The sequence below is a fragment of the Rattus rattus genome, chromosome 4, assembly GCF_011064425.1.
Source record: "Rattus rattus isolate New Zealand chromosome 4, Rrattus_CSIRO_v1, whole genome shotgun sequence".
Lineage (NCBI taxonomy): Eukaryota > Metazoa > Chordata > Mammalia > Rodentia > Muridae > Rattus > Rattus rattus.
The window spans coordinates 180,438,129-180,456,923 of record NC_046157.1 but is presented as its reverse complement, the minus strand read 5'-3'; the positions used below and the strand labels follow the sequence as shown (position 1 = coordinate 180,456,923).

Sequence of the window (18,795 nt, the reverse complement as noted above, 5' to 3'; positions counted from 1 at the left end):
TGTTCCTACCTTGTAGGAGTTTTGGAGGGTGGGTAGGAAGGGAAGTGGTTTTTTTCTGTGTAGCTTGGCTGTCCCGGAACTAGCTCTGTATACAGACTGGCCCTTCAACCCACAGAGATCCTGCCTCTGCCTCCTAATTGCTGGAATCGAAGCCACCAGGGTCTGACATGGGATTTCTGATGAGACTTCTAGAATATGAACTCCAGCGGGAGAAAGTAAAGGCCACTGGCTGGAATGAAGTTTCAAATAAGCGAGGGTGTTTGTGGTGGTCTCTGGAGAATGCTCAGCCGCCGCCCTCTTCCGGATTACATTCCTTCTCTTGAAAACTGTTTATCTAAAACTCAGTTTAGCCGGGCCAGCTACCCTCTGCTAAGTCAGGCAACCTCGGACTGCCCTCTGTCAGCGCCTGGGGACCCCCAAACCAGGGCGGCTCCCAGCCCACCCGGGTCAAATTCCAGCGCTGGCGCTCCTCCCTCCGCCCGGGAATGCGGAAGGGCCGCGGGACCTGCACGGGGTGCCGGGGAGGCGGGCAGGCTGGGACGGCTGCGGCAGTGGGATGCCGTGCCAGGGACCTGGGGAATCTGTATTCACGGCTATCTGGGCTGAGCTCCTCAGGCCGCGCAGCCAAGTTAATCACCGCCGCTGGCTGCCGGGCCCTGGAGTCTTCAAAATGTTCACAGCACCCCCCTGCCGCGGTTGGTCGCGCCGGGCTCGCCGGTGCTCCTTCCGCCCCGCCCCCGGGCCGGAAGTGCGGCGCCTCCACTGTCCCGCCGCAGCCTCCGCTGGTTGCAGTCGCCCGTCTGGTCCTCTTGTGCGTGCAGCTTCAGGTCAGGTGAGTGGCTCTCGGCCCCGCGGGGCATCCCCTGGCCGCCTCTGCCCCTCGTGCTGCGCGACCGCGCCTGGACCCTGCGGGCAGCGGGGCCTTCGGCTGGCGGAGCGGAGGCGGCTCCGGACGAGGCCCTGCGTGGTTCCTGTGCTGGTGAACCCTTGGTGGAACGAGGGCCCGGGGACCGTGTGCACAGGGCCTGCGACATCCGATGACTGACACCTGGTGCACTGCTGCCCGCACCTGCCGCGTCTGCAGGCTTCAGGTCCAAGCTGAGAGTTAGCGCAACTGGGCGCATCCGTTCTAGACGCTTTGGGGGAGGAGAAGCCGGCTGGTGCACGGTTCCTGCCAGAGGAAACCAGAAACCGGTACTAGGGTTCGTGGTTAGTAAATGCTAAAATGTGCCGATTTGCATAAATTCTTACCGTGTCTTAGGTCTTGCAAAGATGTAGTTCATTGTTAGAGAAGGACAATTCAAAGAAAGCTGAAAAGAATGGAGAACTTATTGAGCAAGGGATACAAAAGGAATTGGTGGGTCTCTGCCGGGGGGTACTGAGCAAAAGCTCAGAAGGTGGGCGTCGTGTCTTGTGAACAGGAAGCACAGGAGATCAGCCCGAAGGGAGCAGAGCAATAACGAATACAAGCTGGGAAAGAGGAAGGTAGGGCTCTTGTATACACGGCCCTGGGCTACTCCTGTAAAAAAAAAAAAAAAAAAAAAAAAAAAAAAAAATAACGAAGTTAGCCAAGTTAGACCTCTTTTATAGGTGTATTGAAAACTCGATGAGAAACGAAAAATTATGTAACAGGATTTGGGGAGTCGCTTGGATCCTCTACGAGGAAGTAACGCGATGAAAGGATGTTTAGGGGATCCGGTTGACAGCTTTTGTTAAAGATGGCTTGGCTGTAGTCCTGTGTGTTAGAGAAATATCACAGCATTTTCTGATTCAATAAATCCTTACAGAGTTATGTCCTAAAACCCTTCTAATTTATGATTATAGAAAGTGATACTCAGAGATGGTGTCATTTCCCTGGGATCACTTCAGGAATTCGTATGGTGCCACCAATATTTTTCTGTGAGCTCACTCCTCGTTCTCTCTCTCTGACTGTCTGTGTCTGTCTCTGTCTCTCTGTCTCTCTGTCTCTCTCTCTCTCTCTCTCTCTCACACACACAAACACACACACACACACACACACACGCGCGCGCGCGCGCACACAGGCACCTGATTGCTCTTCCTGTTTGGATACTAGGTTAAATAAAGTAAATTCTGTGATGGCTGCTTCCGTATTCGTTTATGTTGCAGTGAGGAAGCTGAGTTTACTGAGCTGCAGCTTCTGAAGGACAGATCCCCAGGTGATGATTGACCAAAGTTAGGAAAGCCAAGGATGGAGCCAATGTCCCCAAGGTTGAAGGATACAGCTGTGTAGGGGTGACTTTCATATACCCTGGTTACCAGCATCTTTGACTGTTCTCTGACAAGTTCCACACGGTGGGCGAAGCAGATTTCCCTTCCTCCCTCTGAAGCTTGATCACCGAGTCCCCCCCCTTACCTGGCAGAAGCCAGACAACAGGAGATAAGGGTGTTGGGAACTCACTGTGTACAAGGGAGGGAGAAAGACAGGTGAATAAATGAACCTTAGCAAACTTGTTACCCTCTTTATTAGAGGTTGTGTGGGGAGCACACCCGACACTTAGAGGAAGATTATATGACTTTTTAGAGGAGTAAACTGGCGTCCCTTAAGGCTCTGGGTGTGGTGTCACCTCTGGACTTATTTCCAGACATTAGAGGGAGGTAGCCATAACTACTCCATTCTTTGTGGGCGTGCTCTCCATGACCAGGCCCTTGGACTTCGGAAGAGAAAGGGAGTCCAGAGAGACCTTAAAGGCGGCACCTCCCTGGTTCTGTGTCCTTAACGTCATACTTCACATTCACCTCAAGGAACACATCGGCCTTGCCGACGGCTTCAACTGAAGTTTTCACGGTGGGCACTTGGAACTGCTGATACGAAGGACCCGGGGCTGGTGGGACGTGTCCTGTGGCTGGTATTCCTTCTGCCACTTCCTAGCTTTTGTCTGACAATTGATACAACAGCGGAGCCCGTGTTATAAGCTGCAGTGAGGATTAATTATTAATGCATGTGTCAGGCTTGCCCCAGTGACTGGTACACCTGTAGCCTGTCCTGAGTTATTAATGTTCCTTCCAGGTACTGAGCCAGGGGTAGCTAGTTGGTGGGCTTTGTGAAGTGGTTGAGTGTGTGCTGACTCATGGGTAGACTCTAGCGGGGAAAACAAAGCCTTATTTTAGGGGTGCTCAAATCCAACACCTCACCGTGAACGTTAGTGTGTGCAATATTGTTTGTGGTGGGGGAGAAATTAATTATGTGTATGTTGTTGCTTACCGGGTATTTATTTGGTGCCTGCCATGTGCAAGCAGTCTTCTTAGACTATAATCCAAGTAGAAAGGCTGTGAAAAGGTGTTTGTAGATTATTGGGCAATGTCATCCTACTCACTAGTAGGAAAGAATAAAGTGTACGGCACTGACTAACGTGTTTGAGGAAAGTCAGACCTACACAAGCATGCATTCGTTTGACTTAAAAGAAGCCCGGACAAGAGCAGCTCAAGGTCGTGAGTTAGCACTCTGGAAGCTGAGGCAGGAGACTCCTGAGTTTGAAGTCAGACTGGGCTTTGTCTCAATAAAGAAAGGAAAAGATATCCAAATAAGTTTGGCCCGGGAAGGGGGTGGGGTGGCCTACACAGTTGACCTCTGGGACTTTCTGCAATGATGTTAACATTTATAACTTAATTGGGTTATTGCATGGGCAGAGAGCTGACTGTCAGGGACACCCAGACAGAACTCCTGTAAGGGAGAAGCGAGAACAGTAGTGTCTGTGGTTGAGTGTGAAAATATATATCAGCAGACTTGCCCGACGTGAAGGAAAGTCATAAAAATCGTGTTTGGCTCGTTAAAAGAAAGATAATTATGGAATTTAAAAAAAAAACTACGTATGTAACATAAAACCAATTATTTGTCATTAAGCATATGAGGTTAATTTTGAAGCATTTTAATTTGAAAATTATATATATATATATATGGAATTCCCTTTCTGATTGCTGCCTTCAAACTGGTCTTGTATCCAGTCATTCAACAATAAGTAATCTTGTCCATGGTGATTACGGGAGAATCCCTGTGAAATTTCTAGATTTTGACACACATAGGAAAAGACAAAATGGAATTTAAAAGACCTTAGTTTTTGTCCTGGAACCAGTCTGTGATTCCCACCTTCATTGGCTTCTCCTGTGAATCATCTGTTCACAAATCAAAATTCCCTGGTTGCACAGACACACACACACACCCCTTGGTATCTCAGCTGCCAAGATCAGTGAGCACTCTTGACTATCCATCTCTCCAGCCCCTAAACTTTGATTGTTTTACAACTCCGTGGCCCACAGAACCAGTTCCACCCTTTTCTCCTTAATCTACCAACAATCAGTGGCGAGTTTTGATTTTAGATCTTAGGGCTTGTGCTGTGTGGTTCAGTTTTTGAGACAAAACCTCACTCTGAAACCAGGGTGACTGGGGACTTACTATGTAGCCCAGGCTAGCCTCGAACCTGCAGCTATCCTCTCGCCTTAGGCTGGAGAGTGCCACACCCAGCTTGAGTGGCACCTTTGAGATACAGGTTTTCTCAACCAGCACTTAAGCAAGTCCAGGGATAGAGCTTTGAAGGAAGCTGTCATTAGAAAGCAAGAAAAACCCGCACAGCAGTAGAGGAATACGAGATAGGATGGTAGTGGTGAGTGGGAGACCTATCTGGGAGAGCCTACGGGGCAGAGTTCTAGCACTCTATCATAGTCACATTTTTTTTTTCTTTTACCAGAAGTAGAAAATTCCCCAGTCACCTGGTGGATCCTTTTGAACTTTGTAGACTTCTGTGGCTTGAAGGCTGAAACAAAGGTGTTTCCTCAGTCACTCTTAAAGAATTCACAGAACAAGGGCTTTGCTGCTTTCCAGTGGATACAAAACAAAGAGCTTTTAACTTTGTTTCTGTACCTATGAGGCATACCTGGCAGGGTAGCGGCCGCTGTTGCTCTTAGCTTTGGTTTTGAGACAGATCTTTATAACCTGTCCCGGCAGTCCTGGAACCTGACTCTGGAGACCAGGCTGTCCTTGAACTTGAAGTGCTGAGATCAGAGGTCTGTGCCACCACACCCGGCCAATAAATTCCATTCTTTAAAAACCAGGAACCTCCAAGCAGTTTAGCCTTGCTTGTCGGCATCTGAAGGGATTGTGTCCAGTGCGGCTGGCTCAGGTGGATGGCCTGTTGCCGCTGGCTTTTGCAGGAGGCCTCAGTTCCCTGCTATCTGGTGCAAGCATCGGCAGATTGACTCACAGCAGAGCAAGCAGGGGATGCAATGTCTGTTGTAACCATCAACCAACATCATTGCACAATGCACTCTGCTCTCGCAGGTCTACCCTTCACCCTCCACTTTCAGTGACTGCACAGTGACAGCTGTTGAGGGTCGTCTTGGAACCCGACGACCACCTTGGCAAGAGGGGAGATAGAGTTTCAGTGCCATCAAGAACCATACAGGTAGCAAAACTTAGGCGGGGGGGGGGGGCTGGTAGTGTGTAGGGCGCATATTTCTCATAGTACTCGCTGCCCCAAGAATCTGTGAGTGCTAATCTGGTGATTCCTTCTGCACTTGTTCAGGATCTCTGAAATTCAGAGCTTTAAATAAAATGAACCATTAAAAAAAATTGACAAGGGCTGGAGAGATGGCTAGCAGCTAAGAACACTGGCTGCTCTTCCAGAGGTTTTGAGTTCAATTCCCAACAACCGCATGGTGGCTTTACAACCACCTGTAATGGAGTCTAGTGCCCTCTTCCGGTGTGTCTGAAGAGAGAAAACAGTGTACTCACAGACAATAAATAAACAAACAAACAAACAAATAAATAAAATTAGCAAGCTAATTTTTTAATATTTTAAAGGTCATCTTGGGGGCTACTACTAAACAAACCTTCCTGCAGACTGCAAATAATTTACTAGCTGCCAACTATTGGCTATGAGTTGCCCCTTAACATGTATGTAAGTGCATGCGCATATACATGTGGGGGCCAGAGGGCTATCCCTGGTGTCATCCCTTAGGTGTTTTTGCCCTCTTTTTGCGACCGTCTCCGGTGGCCTGCATGTGTCTCTAGACATGGATTCTCAGCGCCATCTCTAGTCCTTATGCTCAAAGGCTAAGCAGTAACTGAGCCATCTTCCTAGCCCACGAGTCACTCCCTGCATGGATGAGAGGAACGAGGTAGGTGAAATAGCTAGAAGCCAAACACGTGCCGGTGTCAGACCTGGAACTAAAACCCAGGCCTCCTGTATCTCCTCTTTCCCATACTGACCAACTTTGAAAAGCCGGGGGAAGCTGAACACGCACACAGCCAGTGTGGACTAAGTGGTTTCAACCTTAACTGTACATTGGAGATGCCTAGTGCATTTACGAAAACGTATTTAATTATTTCATGTTTATGAGTGTTTTGCCTTGTGTATGTCTGTACGTCTATGCATCGCGCCTGGTACCTGTGGAGGTCAGAAGAGGGTGTCAGATCCCCGGGGACTAGAGTTACAGACAGTTGTGAGCCTCCGTGTGAGTGCCAGGATTCGAACCCAGGTCACCCACAAGAACAACAAGTGTCCTTAATGAACCAAACTCTCCAGCTCCAGCCTGGTGCATCTTCAGAGCTGAATTGGCCTCTACTCCCTACGTTCCCTCCTGTTAGGCTGGACTAAGGCTCAGGCATCAGCTTTGTTAATAAACTTGAGGTGGCTGGAGCACGATGCTGGAAGGGCAGTGTTTATTGGCCCATGGTGTCGACAGATACTTGGGGGAGCATCAAAGGGACGTTGGGATCCTTGGGCGGCCGGCGGCGGCATGTGCTCTCAGCATCTTTCTGAGCCTGAGTAAGCCAGGCAGGCACGGTGAGACTCACAGCTTTCTGCCAGTTTATGACTTGGATCTCAGACATTTATGTCGCCCGTAAGGCCAGCTTCCTGCATCCCCGCCCACGGTGTGAGCCGGCATCACAAGAATCCCCGAGTTCACTATGTACAGAGAAAAACCTCAGTGTTTGAGGAGGAAATGCCTTCTGTTTTTTAGTTAAAGGTAATTTACATCCTGGGCTATGATTTATTGTAAATAGTTTCATCCGTGACTGAAGTCTAAGGGTAGGGGGTTGGGTAAGGCATTCCCTCCTCCTAAAGCACTTTCATTAATAGTTGAGCATAAAGGTTTCTCTGTTAAATCATGGCTGATAGAAGGTGTTGCTGCTTGTTAACCACATCTGACCTGCCTCACCGCACGATCAGTCCAAGCCTTGGCTTCTCCTGTCAGTCGCTCCTGGTGCAGTCGGACTGTCCACATGCTTTCTCCACTGTAGTTTGGACTCACATGATTTGAGTGCAGAGGAGAATCACCGCTCAGAAACCCGTGCTCACGTCTGTTGAGAGCTCTGAAAAGTTTTTAAGTGAGCAACAATAGCTAGAAGAGAGGTTAGCGGGAAAGAGGAGGGGTGCGTGTGTGGAGAGGTTACCTCAGCAGGGTTTGAGTGTGCCTACTGAGGTAGCCTCTCCACACATTGGGGGTTATTTACTCTCTGGGCTTCAGCTGCTTCACTCCAAAGGCAGGAAGCTTCATTTAATGCCAGGCTGTTTAACTTTCTCCACTCGTGTTTACCGCCCTCCAGAGAGAGAGAGAGAGAGAGTGTGTGTGTGTGTGTGTGTGTGTGTGTGTGTGTGTAATGATTGTGCATGAGGCCAACAAAACGTCTGCATAAAGGCCCTTTCTGCCAGGTCTGACAGACAGCCTGTGTTTGAACCCATGTGGTGGGAGGAAACCAATTCTCAAATGCTGTCTCCAATATACATACACATGTGTGGGCACACACAATTTTTTGTTTTTGTTTTTTAAAGTGTGGTAGTACATGCTTGATACTGGCTCCGGAGAGGTAGGATCTGAAGAAGCTGTCTCAAGTGATGGAGGTGGGCTGTCCCGTGGTGACAGGAATGAGGCAGAGGAACACATCTGAGGACTGTTTACCAGGGAGAGATTTAGAGAGAACTCTCCTAGCTTCCCGACTAGGAGAGTTGGGGGGCTGAAAGCTGGGGAAGCTGAGGGAGGGGATAGTAGATTCTGTTTCCAGTTTCCAGCATGTTGATGTTGTGTCTGTGGGATGTCCAAAATGGGCTTGTTGCCTTGACAGCTGGATGTGAATCTTCACCTCAAGGTGAAGGTGTAAGCCCAGAGCCCGAACACTGCAGAGGCAGGAGGATTCTACAGCAGCCTGGGACGCATAGTGAAACCCTGTCAGAAACGCCAGGACATGGGAAACCCGGGTGTCTGGCGGGAGATGGGAGCAGAAGAAATTGCGGTGGGCCAATCCTGGAAGTAGGAGAACTAAGGCCGCAGTGGAGGGCAGCGTTCCCATAGCCCACAGCGTCAAGTACAGTGCAGGCCCTGAAGAAAGACTTCCTGAGGTTGTGGGCTCCAGGCCATTGCTGAGGGCTGAGGAGTGAGTGGGGGTGAGTAGGCATACGCTTTTCTCTCAACTTCTCCTCTAGCCCACCACCCACCAGAAGTAATGGAAAAGAAAGGTTATTTAGGACAGGGGGGCGTGAACCAGTTTAGAAATTGTTCTTTGGAGCAAACCCAATCTGCGTTATCAGGAAATCAGTCTGGTTCACAGGATTCAGCAGAGGCAGCTCGAGCCACTCGCAAATACAAATATATCAGCAGCCCAGTTCAGTCGTGTCGGGGTAGCAGAAGAGTGAGCAGAGGGGGCACGACCCAGCAGAAACAGCCAGGCCTCTGCTGAACGAATCGGCAGGACCAACAGGGACTCCAGGAGAAGTTCGTTGCCCGGCCTCTCAATGAAGTAAAGATCAGCAAAGACAACGACTCGAGACCAAAGAAGCTTTGCAAAGCCAGCTCTGCAAGCAAGCCTTCGTAACTGTCCATTGAGTCCTGCTTTACTCATCCAAACGTCATGTCCTCCATGGGCCTTGCCTCGGCACGTGAGTCTGTATGAGCTGACATCACTCTGCCAGTCAGCCTGAGTCCACAGGAGCTACAAGAAGCCACCAGAGCACCCTCAGTTTTTTGGTGCCTTTCTCTCTGTGGAGTCATAACAAATGGAGCTCAGCCACAAAATGTAAGGTGACTCAATAATGTGTGTGTTGTTAGTGAAGAATCCCTCATTATGAGTCCTTTCACCTGTGTCTGCCTCAGCGACATGTTCCCTCACGTGTCTGCCCCAGCAGAACGCCATCCGACACAACTGACTGTCCAAAGAAAGCATAAGTTTCTACTTCAGAGGTGAGAACGTAGAGGAAGCCAAGATAGTTCTCTCAGAAGGCAAGCAAGAGGGGACGTTTGCTCTGGACCCAGGCTCCTCATCGTTTTTGATACAACTTTGCTTGCTTTTCAGCTGATGTGTATGTTATGGAGTGTGTGTGCGGTGTGTGCGGTGTGTGTGTGGTGTGTGAGTATGTTATGGAGTGTGTGTGTGTGTGGTGTATATTTTGTTTTTGTGCTTCTGGAGATAAGAACCCAGGACCTTGAACATATAGAACTACCAGCACTTAGGAAACAATGGCGAAAGGATCATAAATCCAAGTCCAGCTGGGCTATAAACATAGTAAGACCCTAAACAGTGTGTGTGTGTGTGTGTGTGTGTGTGTGTGTGTGTGTGTGTGTGTGTGTGTGTGTGTGTGTTGGGTTTCCTTTTTTTTTGTTGTTTGAGACAGGATCTTGCTCTGTAGCTTCAGCTGTTCTAGAACGCACTCTGTAGACCGTGCTTGGATTAAAGGTGTACACAACCATGCTCAGCCCAAAGGTGGGTTTCTTAAGAAACAGTTTTAGGGGCTAGAGAGATGGCTTAGCGGTTAAGAGCACTGTCTACTCTTCCAGAGTTCAATTCCCAGCAACCACATGGTGGCTCACAACCATCTGTAATGGGATCCAATGCCCCCTTCTGGTGTGTCTGAAGACAGCTATAGTGTACTCACATTTATAAAATAAATAAATCTTTAAAAAAAAAAAAGAAGAAGAAACCGGTTGGGGATTTAGCTCAGTGGTAGAGTGCTTGCCTAGCATGCGCAAGGCCCTGGGTTCGGTCCCTAGCTCCAAAAATAAAGAAAGAAAGAAAGAAAGAAAGAAAGAAAGAAAGAAAGGAAGGAAGGAAGGAAGGAAGGAAGGAAGGAAGGAAGGAAGGAAGGAAGGAAGGAAGAAAGAAGGAAGGAAGAAATCGTTTTAGGACTGGGTAAATGACCCAGTCAGTAAAGTGCTCTCCAAAAATAAATAAATAAATAAATAAATAAATAAGAAGAAACCGTTTTAGGACTGGGTAAATGACCCAGTCAGTAAAGTGCTTGGCCATGCAAGCGTGAGTCTCTGCATTCAGATTCCCAGCCCCAGTCCCCACCCCCCCACCCCTAACCCCCACCCCCGCACATAAGTGCACTAAAATCCCAGTGCTGAGGAGGCGGGCAGGAGCTCGTTGGTCCACCAGCCAGTTGGTGAGCTCCCCAGGTGCAGCAAGAGACCTTGCTTCAAAAATTAGAGTGGAGGGGGCTGGAGATATGGTTAAGAACACTGGTCTTCCAGTTCAATTCCCAGCAACTGTACGGTGGCTCACATCTCTAGTGAGATCTGGTGCCCTCATCTGGCCTGCAGACATACAGGCAGGCAAAATGCTGCTTACACGATAAATACATAGAGTGGAAAGCGTCTGAGGGAGACACCCACTGTTGGCCTCTGCACCTCCACATACACGTGTACACAAATACCTTTGATAGAGACATAAGGACAAGCATTAATGAAGGAGTGCTTAGGGAAACGTCAGCACACACTTGGTAAGTAGGGGTGGGTTCCAGAGACAGACAGACAGACAGACAGACAGACAGACAGAAAGGGTTTGCTAACACCACTCAAGCTGGAGTGCTGTCCCAGTCAGCCACTGGCTTTGCAGCACGTTTTGATAAAGGCCAGTGAGTGATTTGAGTGATTGTGTTCTCACCTGTCAGCCTCCCCTTTCCCCTCATTCAGGGACCACGCTGAGGCTTTGTGGCACTGCCCCCCAGTTCTCTTTCACAAGCCACGCTCCCTAACCAAATCCTCACATTTGGCCCTGTCTTGTCAAGTGTTTAATATAGGAATTTCTGATTTAACGCTCAGCGTGACACAACTGACAGGTTATTTGTTAAATAAAGTGTTACTCTGGTAAGTTTGAAAAAAGTTCAGCTGATAGAACTTACCTGTGCCTTCAGACTGCTAATATCTATTAAATCTTGAAATAAAACGAGTACTTCTCACACAAGAAAACCTTTTATCTGACAGTTCCAGTATGTAAAGTGTTTAGAAAGCCGGTTGACACCTGGGGCATAGCTCTCTGGGAGAGCATACTATAACATGCATGAGAACCTGGGGTTAAACCTATTTTGGTGAGTTTTATTAAACTTGGCATAAGTTACAGTCATTAGAGAGGAGAGAACCTCAGTTGAGAAATGGCTCGATAAGATCAGGTTGTGGGCAAGCCTGTAGGGCATTTCTTACTCAGTGATTGATGTGGGAGGGCCCAGCCAATGGTAGTAGGTGGGGCCATCCCTGGGCTGGTGGTCCTGGGTTCTGTAAGAAAGCAGGTCATGATGAGAAGCCAGTAAGCAGCACCCCTCCCAACAGTACCTGGAGACTCATGTCCATCTGTAACTCCAGTCCCAGAGGATCCAGCACCCTCTTCTGGTCTCCATTGGCACTGCATGCATGTGTACAGACATACATGAAGGCTACACTCATACACATAAGAATAATAAAGGCTCAAACATATGTGTTTAAAAAAAAAACTAGGCCTGATATTTTGTGAGATTTCACATGATATATAGCTAGTCACCTGTGACTTAGATTTTTAACTTGGCTTCTAACTCCAAAGCCAACAGTACTGTGCTCCATTCGCAGTGGTGCGTTGTCTACTAATGGGGATGGAGTCTGAGAACAGCTTTGTTAGGTGGTCTCATTGCTCTGCAGACAGCATACACGATCACAAAACCAGGTAGGACAGCTTGCTGCAGAACAAGACCGTGTGGCTTACACCATCGTATACTCGGTCATCGACCAAAGCATCATCATGCATCTGCTAATATTGTTTAAAATGCAGCCAGGGCATGTACCATGCCTATAATTCCAGCATTCAAAAGACTGATAAGAGGACCAAGAGTTTAAGTTATCAGCGATGACCTACCTAGCTGATGACAAATTCAAGACCAGCCTGAACTACATCAAGCCCTATTGGGTTAAAAAATAAGATGCAAAAGGGGGGGTGGGTGGGGATTATCCTGTTTGCCAGTTAAATTGCCGACGTCTGTGAGCAGAGTGGAGGGTAACACCCAAGCCACTTACAGAATCTCTAGGAATAATTGGGAAGATGATGAATTTCAGAAGTTGTCAAACGGTGGAAACACAGGGACAGCTCAGAAGTCTAAGAGGAAAGTGGGTCTAGATGATGTATTTTAAAGGTGAGCACTGTGTCTGGCTACCCTAGTGCTGCCTACAGTATCCACTCGGTTCTCACCATGCATTGTAATAGATACTTTGTTCCTATAAACTCCAATGATAAAAATCAGTCTTGGGAGCTTTTACAGTGGCCTTGTAACTGCAACTCCTGGGCTCCAACGCCCTCTTCTGGCCTCCGTGGGCACTGCGTTCGTGCACATTCCCACACACAGACATACACACATAATTAAAGATAAAAGCTAAATCTCAAATTAGTCTTGCTAGGAAGCGGTGGCCCACACCTTTAACCCCAGCACTCATAGGCAGAGTGAGTTGCAGGACAGACAGGGCTGCATAGAGGAAACCCCATCTCAAAAACAAAAGAAATAAAACAAAAAATTAACCTTGTGAAATGTGATGCAAAGTTACTTGACAAATTCTGTCATTTAAAATCCACCTTAATGGTCATGTTGGAAATAAAGCTTGGACATGCTTAGTCTTACCCTCTCCAAGCAAATTTCCTTATTAGGATATTTTTACTCTAGCTGGGCATGCAACTTGAATTCCAGGCCAGCCGGGGTTACGCAATGAGACCCCTGTTATAAAAACGAAAGAGAAAGGTTTTTACTTATTTATTTATCTGTCTTAGATGTGTATACCCCTCTCGCTTTACGTACTATGCATTGTTTTCATTTGTGTATTTTCAGATTTGAACCGCCACCATGTCGAGCAAAAAAGCGAAGACCAAGACCACCAAAAAGCGCCCTCAGCGCGCAACGTCCAACGTGTTCGCCATGTTTGACCAGTCCCAGATCCAGGAGTTTAAAGAGGCCTTCAACATGATCGACCAGAACCGGGACGGCTTCATCGACAAGGAGGACCTGCACGACATGCTGGCGTCTCTGGGTAGCCTTTCTGTGCATTCCCCCGTGATAGTCCACCTCTGGGTCACTTGTTCTGTCATAACCCCTGTTCCTCAGGACCTTTGAGAAGCTCTCAGGTGTGGGCGGTGCCCTGATAAGGAGCAGGGCTCAGCTGCAGGGTGGGGACCTGGCAGGCATTGTTCCTGTTAGCTGAGTAGACTGTGTCTGTGTGAGCCTGAAAGCCGTGCGTGCGTGCGTGCGTGCGTGCGTGCGTCGCGTCGCGTCGTCTTGCGTGATGTTGGCTAGGTGCAAAGAGATCAGGGGTCGCAGTAACAAATGCGGCTAATAATACACAGTGGGTGATAGCCTGTGGTAGAGGACAGGTCATGAACAAAGAGGTACCACTCGTAGCTAACAATGGTTGTCTGGGAAGGAAGGAAGGAAGGGTGGCATTACTCAAAATGGACCCCAGGAAGAAAAGATTTCCATAATAATGCTCGGAGAGACCGAGAGATGGTAGTTTAATTTTTTTCTAAAAACCATTAACGGGGCTGATAAGATGGCTTGGCAGGTAAAGGTGTATGCTGCCAAGTCTGGTGACAGACTCAGCGTGAGAGGCCTGGTTCCTGGAAGTTGTTTTCAGTCCTCTACGTATGCGCCACAGTACTGATGGATGTGAGCGTGCGAGCACGCACACACACGCACACATGTATACACGCACATGAGCGCGCACACACACAGACATGCACACATGTATACATGCACACGAGCTCGAGCACACAAAATCAATCCATTGATCTCTGGGTTACAGTCATTCCCCCCTGCCCTCTGTCCCGAATGCTACAAGAGAGTCAGGTGAGATCTACACATGGGGAAGTGGCCTTTTCGCCTGTTTTCATGTGCTCAGTGGCTCTGTCACTACAGGCGAGTTGAGCGGTGTAGTGGGCTGAATAACCGTCCTTCGTCACCCGGATTCTGGGTGGGCCAGCCATTTACCAGCGTTTAGTCTGGTATAATTCTTGAGATGTCTCCTTGGATCCGAGATGCTATCAACACACCCTTTTCGAGTGTGTCAACTCCACGTCTGAAGGGGCCTTTGAGACACTGACGTTAGCCGGTCCTTTTCACAAGAGGCTGTATAGGGCAGATGGCACCAGACTTGGTGTCTGGAATACTGGGTTTCAGTTCCAGGTTTCTCCAGACCCGTAGGTGAACCGATTTTCAAAGCCCTTCCCCAAGACCTTTCCTGTGCAGTGCTGTCCCCCCTTCGCTGTCAGGGGGTTCTCCGGCTGCTGCTTGTTCTCAGTGGGAGCTGAAATCAGGGTCTCTCTTTACAGTGAGCAGTCCAGTTCCCTCAGCACACAGAAGGGTGTGGCAGGAGAGTAGCACTCGGCTGACAGTACTTTCTGCAGTATTGTTCAGAATAAGCTGCCAGTCCCAAGCTGACCTAACGGTTTTAACTCGGATGCTCATCTTAGAGTTTTGAAGCATATAATCCATAGGCAACGGTATCAGACTTGGAAACATTCCTGCTGGTTTTTCTTTTAATAACTGGCATTGAGACAACCCTTGATGAACCAATGTAGAATCAATATTCAGTGTGTGACGCTGTGGTGTTTCCTGCCGAAGTTTGAGAGTTCGGGGTGTTTGTTTCTTTGTTTGGTTTTTAATGAAAATCAATGAAGAAGCTGGCAAAATGGGTCAGTACAGAAAGGCACTTTGTCTTATGCCTGAGGGCTCCCCAGAACCCTTGCAGAAGCAGAGAACCACCTTCTAAAAGTTGCCCTCAGACCTCCACGCAGGCGGTATCCTGTGTATTGCATGTAAATGTAATAAAACCCTTTTAAAAATATGTGCGCCCTCACAGGGAAGAACCCCACCGACGCCTACCTGGACGCCATGATGAACGAGGCCCCGGGCCCCATCAATTTCACCATGTTCCTCACCATGTTTGGAGAGAAGCTCAACGGCACCGACCCAGAGGACGTCATCAGAAACGCCTTCGCTTGCTTCGATGAGGAAGCCACAGGTAATATTGCACATGTGTGCATCCGTCTGACCTCACCTTAGAGTACATGGAGTATATTTTGGGACATTTTTTCAACGTGTGTGGGTTTTTTGTTTTTGGGGTTTTTTTTTTTTTTTTTTTTTTGGTTAAAACCAAACTAACCAATCCTGTTATTTTAAAATGTGGCAGTGGGACCAGAAATGGCCTGGCCATAGATCTGTTGTAGGTCATGAAACGACTTCGCCTGTCCAGTTCACCTTTGAATCTCACTTCAAGCTAAGCTTCCTAACATGATCCTAAGTGTCTAGGGTCCGTTAGATGGGCTTGGACCATGAAACCCTGGCTTCTCTGAAAAGCAGGGTTCATAGCGTGAACACTCAGTGTTCTGTGTCTCTGGGCCACCTAGGGCTCTGCTGTTTCTGTCTCCGTTTTCCTGCTCCTCTGGAAAAGCACATTTCAGTGTGAAAAGCCTTTCTTTCCAGTTTCACTGTCCTCTCCCCATCCTTCCTTCAGTCATTTCTCCTCTTCTAATGCACAGACCTCCTGCTGGGTCTCACATGTCACCTTGGTATCCCCGCCCCCCAGTCCTGGCATGAGGCTGTCCCTGCATTGGCTGTTAGTGACACTGCCTCTTGTTCTGGGCAGCCACTTACTAATTTTTACCTGATTTTAGAAGGCAGCCCCCTCTTAATTTTTGCCTGACTTTGTGTTTCTATACTGTGGTTTTTACAAGTTTTGGTTTTCTGTGTCTTAAGTGTTATAGGTGTGTGTGTGTGTGTGTGTGTGTGTGTGTGTGTGTGTGTGTGTGTGTGTGTGTGTGTGTGTGTGTGTGGCAGGGAGGCCTGTGCACACCTGGCACCTTCAGGGGCCAGAAGGCGGCATAAGCTCCTTGGAAGTGAAGTTACAAATGGTTGTGGGTGCTGGGAGTCGAACCCCAGGTCCTTGAGGAGAGCAGCCTACACTCTTAACCACTGAGCCATCTCTCCATTTTGCCACGTTTAAAAAATCACTTAGTGTTAGTAGAGTGCTCTGGAGTGGCTGGGAACAGTGTGGTAGCCTGAGGAGAGTAAGCTATCTTTGTGGAGTTGTGCCTAGAGCCCGCCCTCTGTTGCCCTCCAGGCACCATCCAGGAGGATTACCTGAGGGAGCTGCTGACCACCATGGGCGACCGCTTCACAGATGAGGAAGTGGATGAGCTGTACAGGGAGGCCCCCATCGACAAAAAGGGGAATTTCAACTACATCGAGTTCACGCGCATCCTCAAGCACGGAGCGAAAGACAAAGATGACTGAAGGGCTGCAGCTGACATTCCTGTTGAGTTTCCTTATTCACTTCATGTCTCAGACACGCACCCCGTAGGACCTACTGTGTGCCACTTAGTCCCTCAGACACCCCCTCCCATAGGACCTACTGTGTGCCACTTAGTCCCTCAGACACCCCCTCCCATAGGACCTACTGTGTGCCACTTAGTCCCTCAGACACCCCCTCCCATAGGACCTACTGTGTGCCACTTGGTTTCTCAGACACCCCCTCCTATAGGACCTACTGTGTACCACTTGGTTTCTCAGACAGCCCCACCCCCACACCCCCTAAGGACCTACTGCGGGCCACTTAGTTTCACAGCCTTTCCTCTTTTTTAATATATTTATTCCAGACCCTTTCTGCCACTTAGCATGTGTATAATCAGACTGGAACGGGGACAATGTTGTAAATTGTACTGAAAATGAGATGCAAATAAAAAAATCAACCAATGTGAAAGCCCAGGAAAATATATCGGCATTTCTGGTTTTGCTGGATTTTTTTACATTTTTATATAATAAAAATGTTATTTTGAAATAAAGATTATGCTGACTCAAGTGGAGTATAAAACAAACGAGTGATAGTTTGGGGTACTCCTTTCTTCAGGCTTCCAACTTTTTTTTTTTCTAAATTCAGACTTTATAACACATCTTCAGAACTTTTAAATACACTTTAGCATCTTAAGAGCTAGTTACACCTTTGATCTTGTATCTTCTAGGAAAATGCCATTAAATGCTAAGTATAGAGTGCCGACTAGGAAAACAAATATTTGATTGATCTAAGGTGGTGAGGACATAGGTAATTCTGGATACGTGAAGGTTTCCTCTGCTGCCTGGTTCTTAGAGTTTGAGGAGTTGGATTCTCACGGCCCTGTGCCGGAGGTGGATGTGGTTGCTGAGGGTTGAACCCAGGGCCTTAGCCTGCTGTATCAGCCACGCCCCCAGCCTGTCCTGTAAGTTGGGTGGGAGTGAGTGCTGGGCCCAGAGAAGCAGAGTTGGTGAGAGTTGCCTTTCTGTCTTACTAATTCCAGCGCTCACAGTACTGGAGCCAAAGTCCGCAGAAAGCCGAAAGTGCCAACGCGTTCCTTCACGCTGGGGCAGCACTCAGTAGTCATTGCTGACATCTAAAATCATCTTGGTGTAAAATGATTGAAAAATTTTTTTTCACAAAATTCTGCCTCAGGAAGAAAACAGAAGACAAGATTCTAAACAGACTTGGGTGTGGTTCGCATCTCACGTGCTTAGCATATGTGAGGTCCATTGTTCAAACCTCCCTCCCCAGTGTAGACTTAGGGAAGGAGGGTCACAGTGTAGATCTAGGGAAGGAGAGATAGGTAGACTGTTAGAGGGGAGCCTGATGTTGTGACACCTACTTTTCCTTCTGAAGGTGTTGTCTAAGTCAGCATGTGCACTGCTCACTGCCTGTGCCTCGTAGCTTGGTGCAGCACCCTGGGCTGCTTTCTCTTACTGGGCTCTTCAGACATGTAAATGAGGCAGCTGTTGAGCTCAGGGGGACATGGACAGCAGTCTGATAGGTGTTCAGACTCTGCAAAAGGAGCAGTTACTACCTCACTGAGAAAAGCCTAAGCTCCCATCTAGAATGGGGAATGTGACGGTGAGAAGCATTCCTGTTTCCATTTTTCACCACAAAGTATCACAAGTGGCTGGTCATGTGATTAAGACTAGACCGAAGTAGACACCAAGCCATTTATCTAGTGACTGTTACCCAGCAAGCTCTTGTAAGTGCTCCTGACTAAAGGCCAGGACAGACAGGAGAGGGGAGGCCACATAAATACTGTGTGGTGACAAAAAACATCACATGATGAAAAGTGGACAGAAAACGCTTCTTAGGAAGTATGGCCCCATTGAGGTCTGCTTGACCAGGGGTCCATGTACAGAGGCCGACTCACAGGACCCAACTTCCCCCAAGGCACGGTGGCAGTAACAACATGAGGACGATCTCAACTCAAGTGTAGAATCCAGATAGGGAATCTCATGGATGTAGGTAGGAGAAAAAAAAACATGGTTTGTGCTTGAGAAACTCATTGTGGCTGTGTCGTGTAGAGGCAACAAAGAAGTCAAGCCACCTAGAGAACCATGGCACCCAGAGATGCGGTCACTTGGCTTGGGCTGATGCAGACACAGCTGTCCTCGGCCCACTGACCTCCAGTCTAGCTGTGCCGTGTTATGGCCAGATTGGAAGGACTGGTGTAGGGTACCAGGAGGTACTTTCAGTGTTTAAGACAAAACAAAATCGATGTCC

At 48.3% G+C, this 18,795-nt stretch overlaps 1 protein-coding gene across 1 annotated transcript; it reads left to right on the top strand.

Annotated features, from left to right (window-relative positions):
• The first annotated feature begins 739 nt into the window (after window positions 1-739).
• On the top strand, window positions 740-17,013 carry LOC116899712 (myosin regulatory light chain 12B). Its single transcript, XM_032901748.1, has 4 exons — window positions 740-832; window positions 13,071-13,269; window positions 15,094-15,255; window positions 16,354-17,013. Exons 2-4 carry the CDS (start codon window positions 13,086-13,088, stop codon window positions 16,524-16,526), a joined length of 519 nt encoding a protein of 172 aa, XP_032757639.1. The 5' UTR covers window positions 740-832; window positions 13,071-13,085; the 3' UTR covers window positions 16,527-17,013.
• The last annotated feature ends 1,782 nt before the right edge of the window (window positions 17,014-18,795 follow it).

Coding starts and splice junctions, on each gene's coding strand:
- LOC116899712 (XM_032901748.1), top strand. CDS start 13,086: ATGTCGAGCAAAAAAGCGAAGACCAAGACCACCAAAAAGCGCCCTCAG. Junction 13,270..15,093: donor CGACATGCTGGCGTCTCTGG/GTAGCCTTTCTG, acceptor GCGCCCTCACAG/GGAAGAACCCCACCGACGCC. Junction 15,256..16,353: donor CTTCGATGAGGAAGCCACAG/GTAATATTGCAC, acceptor GTTGCCCTCCAG/GCACCATCCAGGAGGATTAC.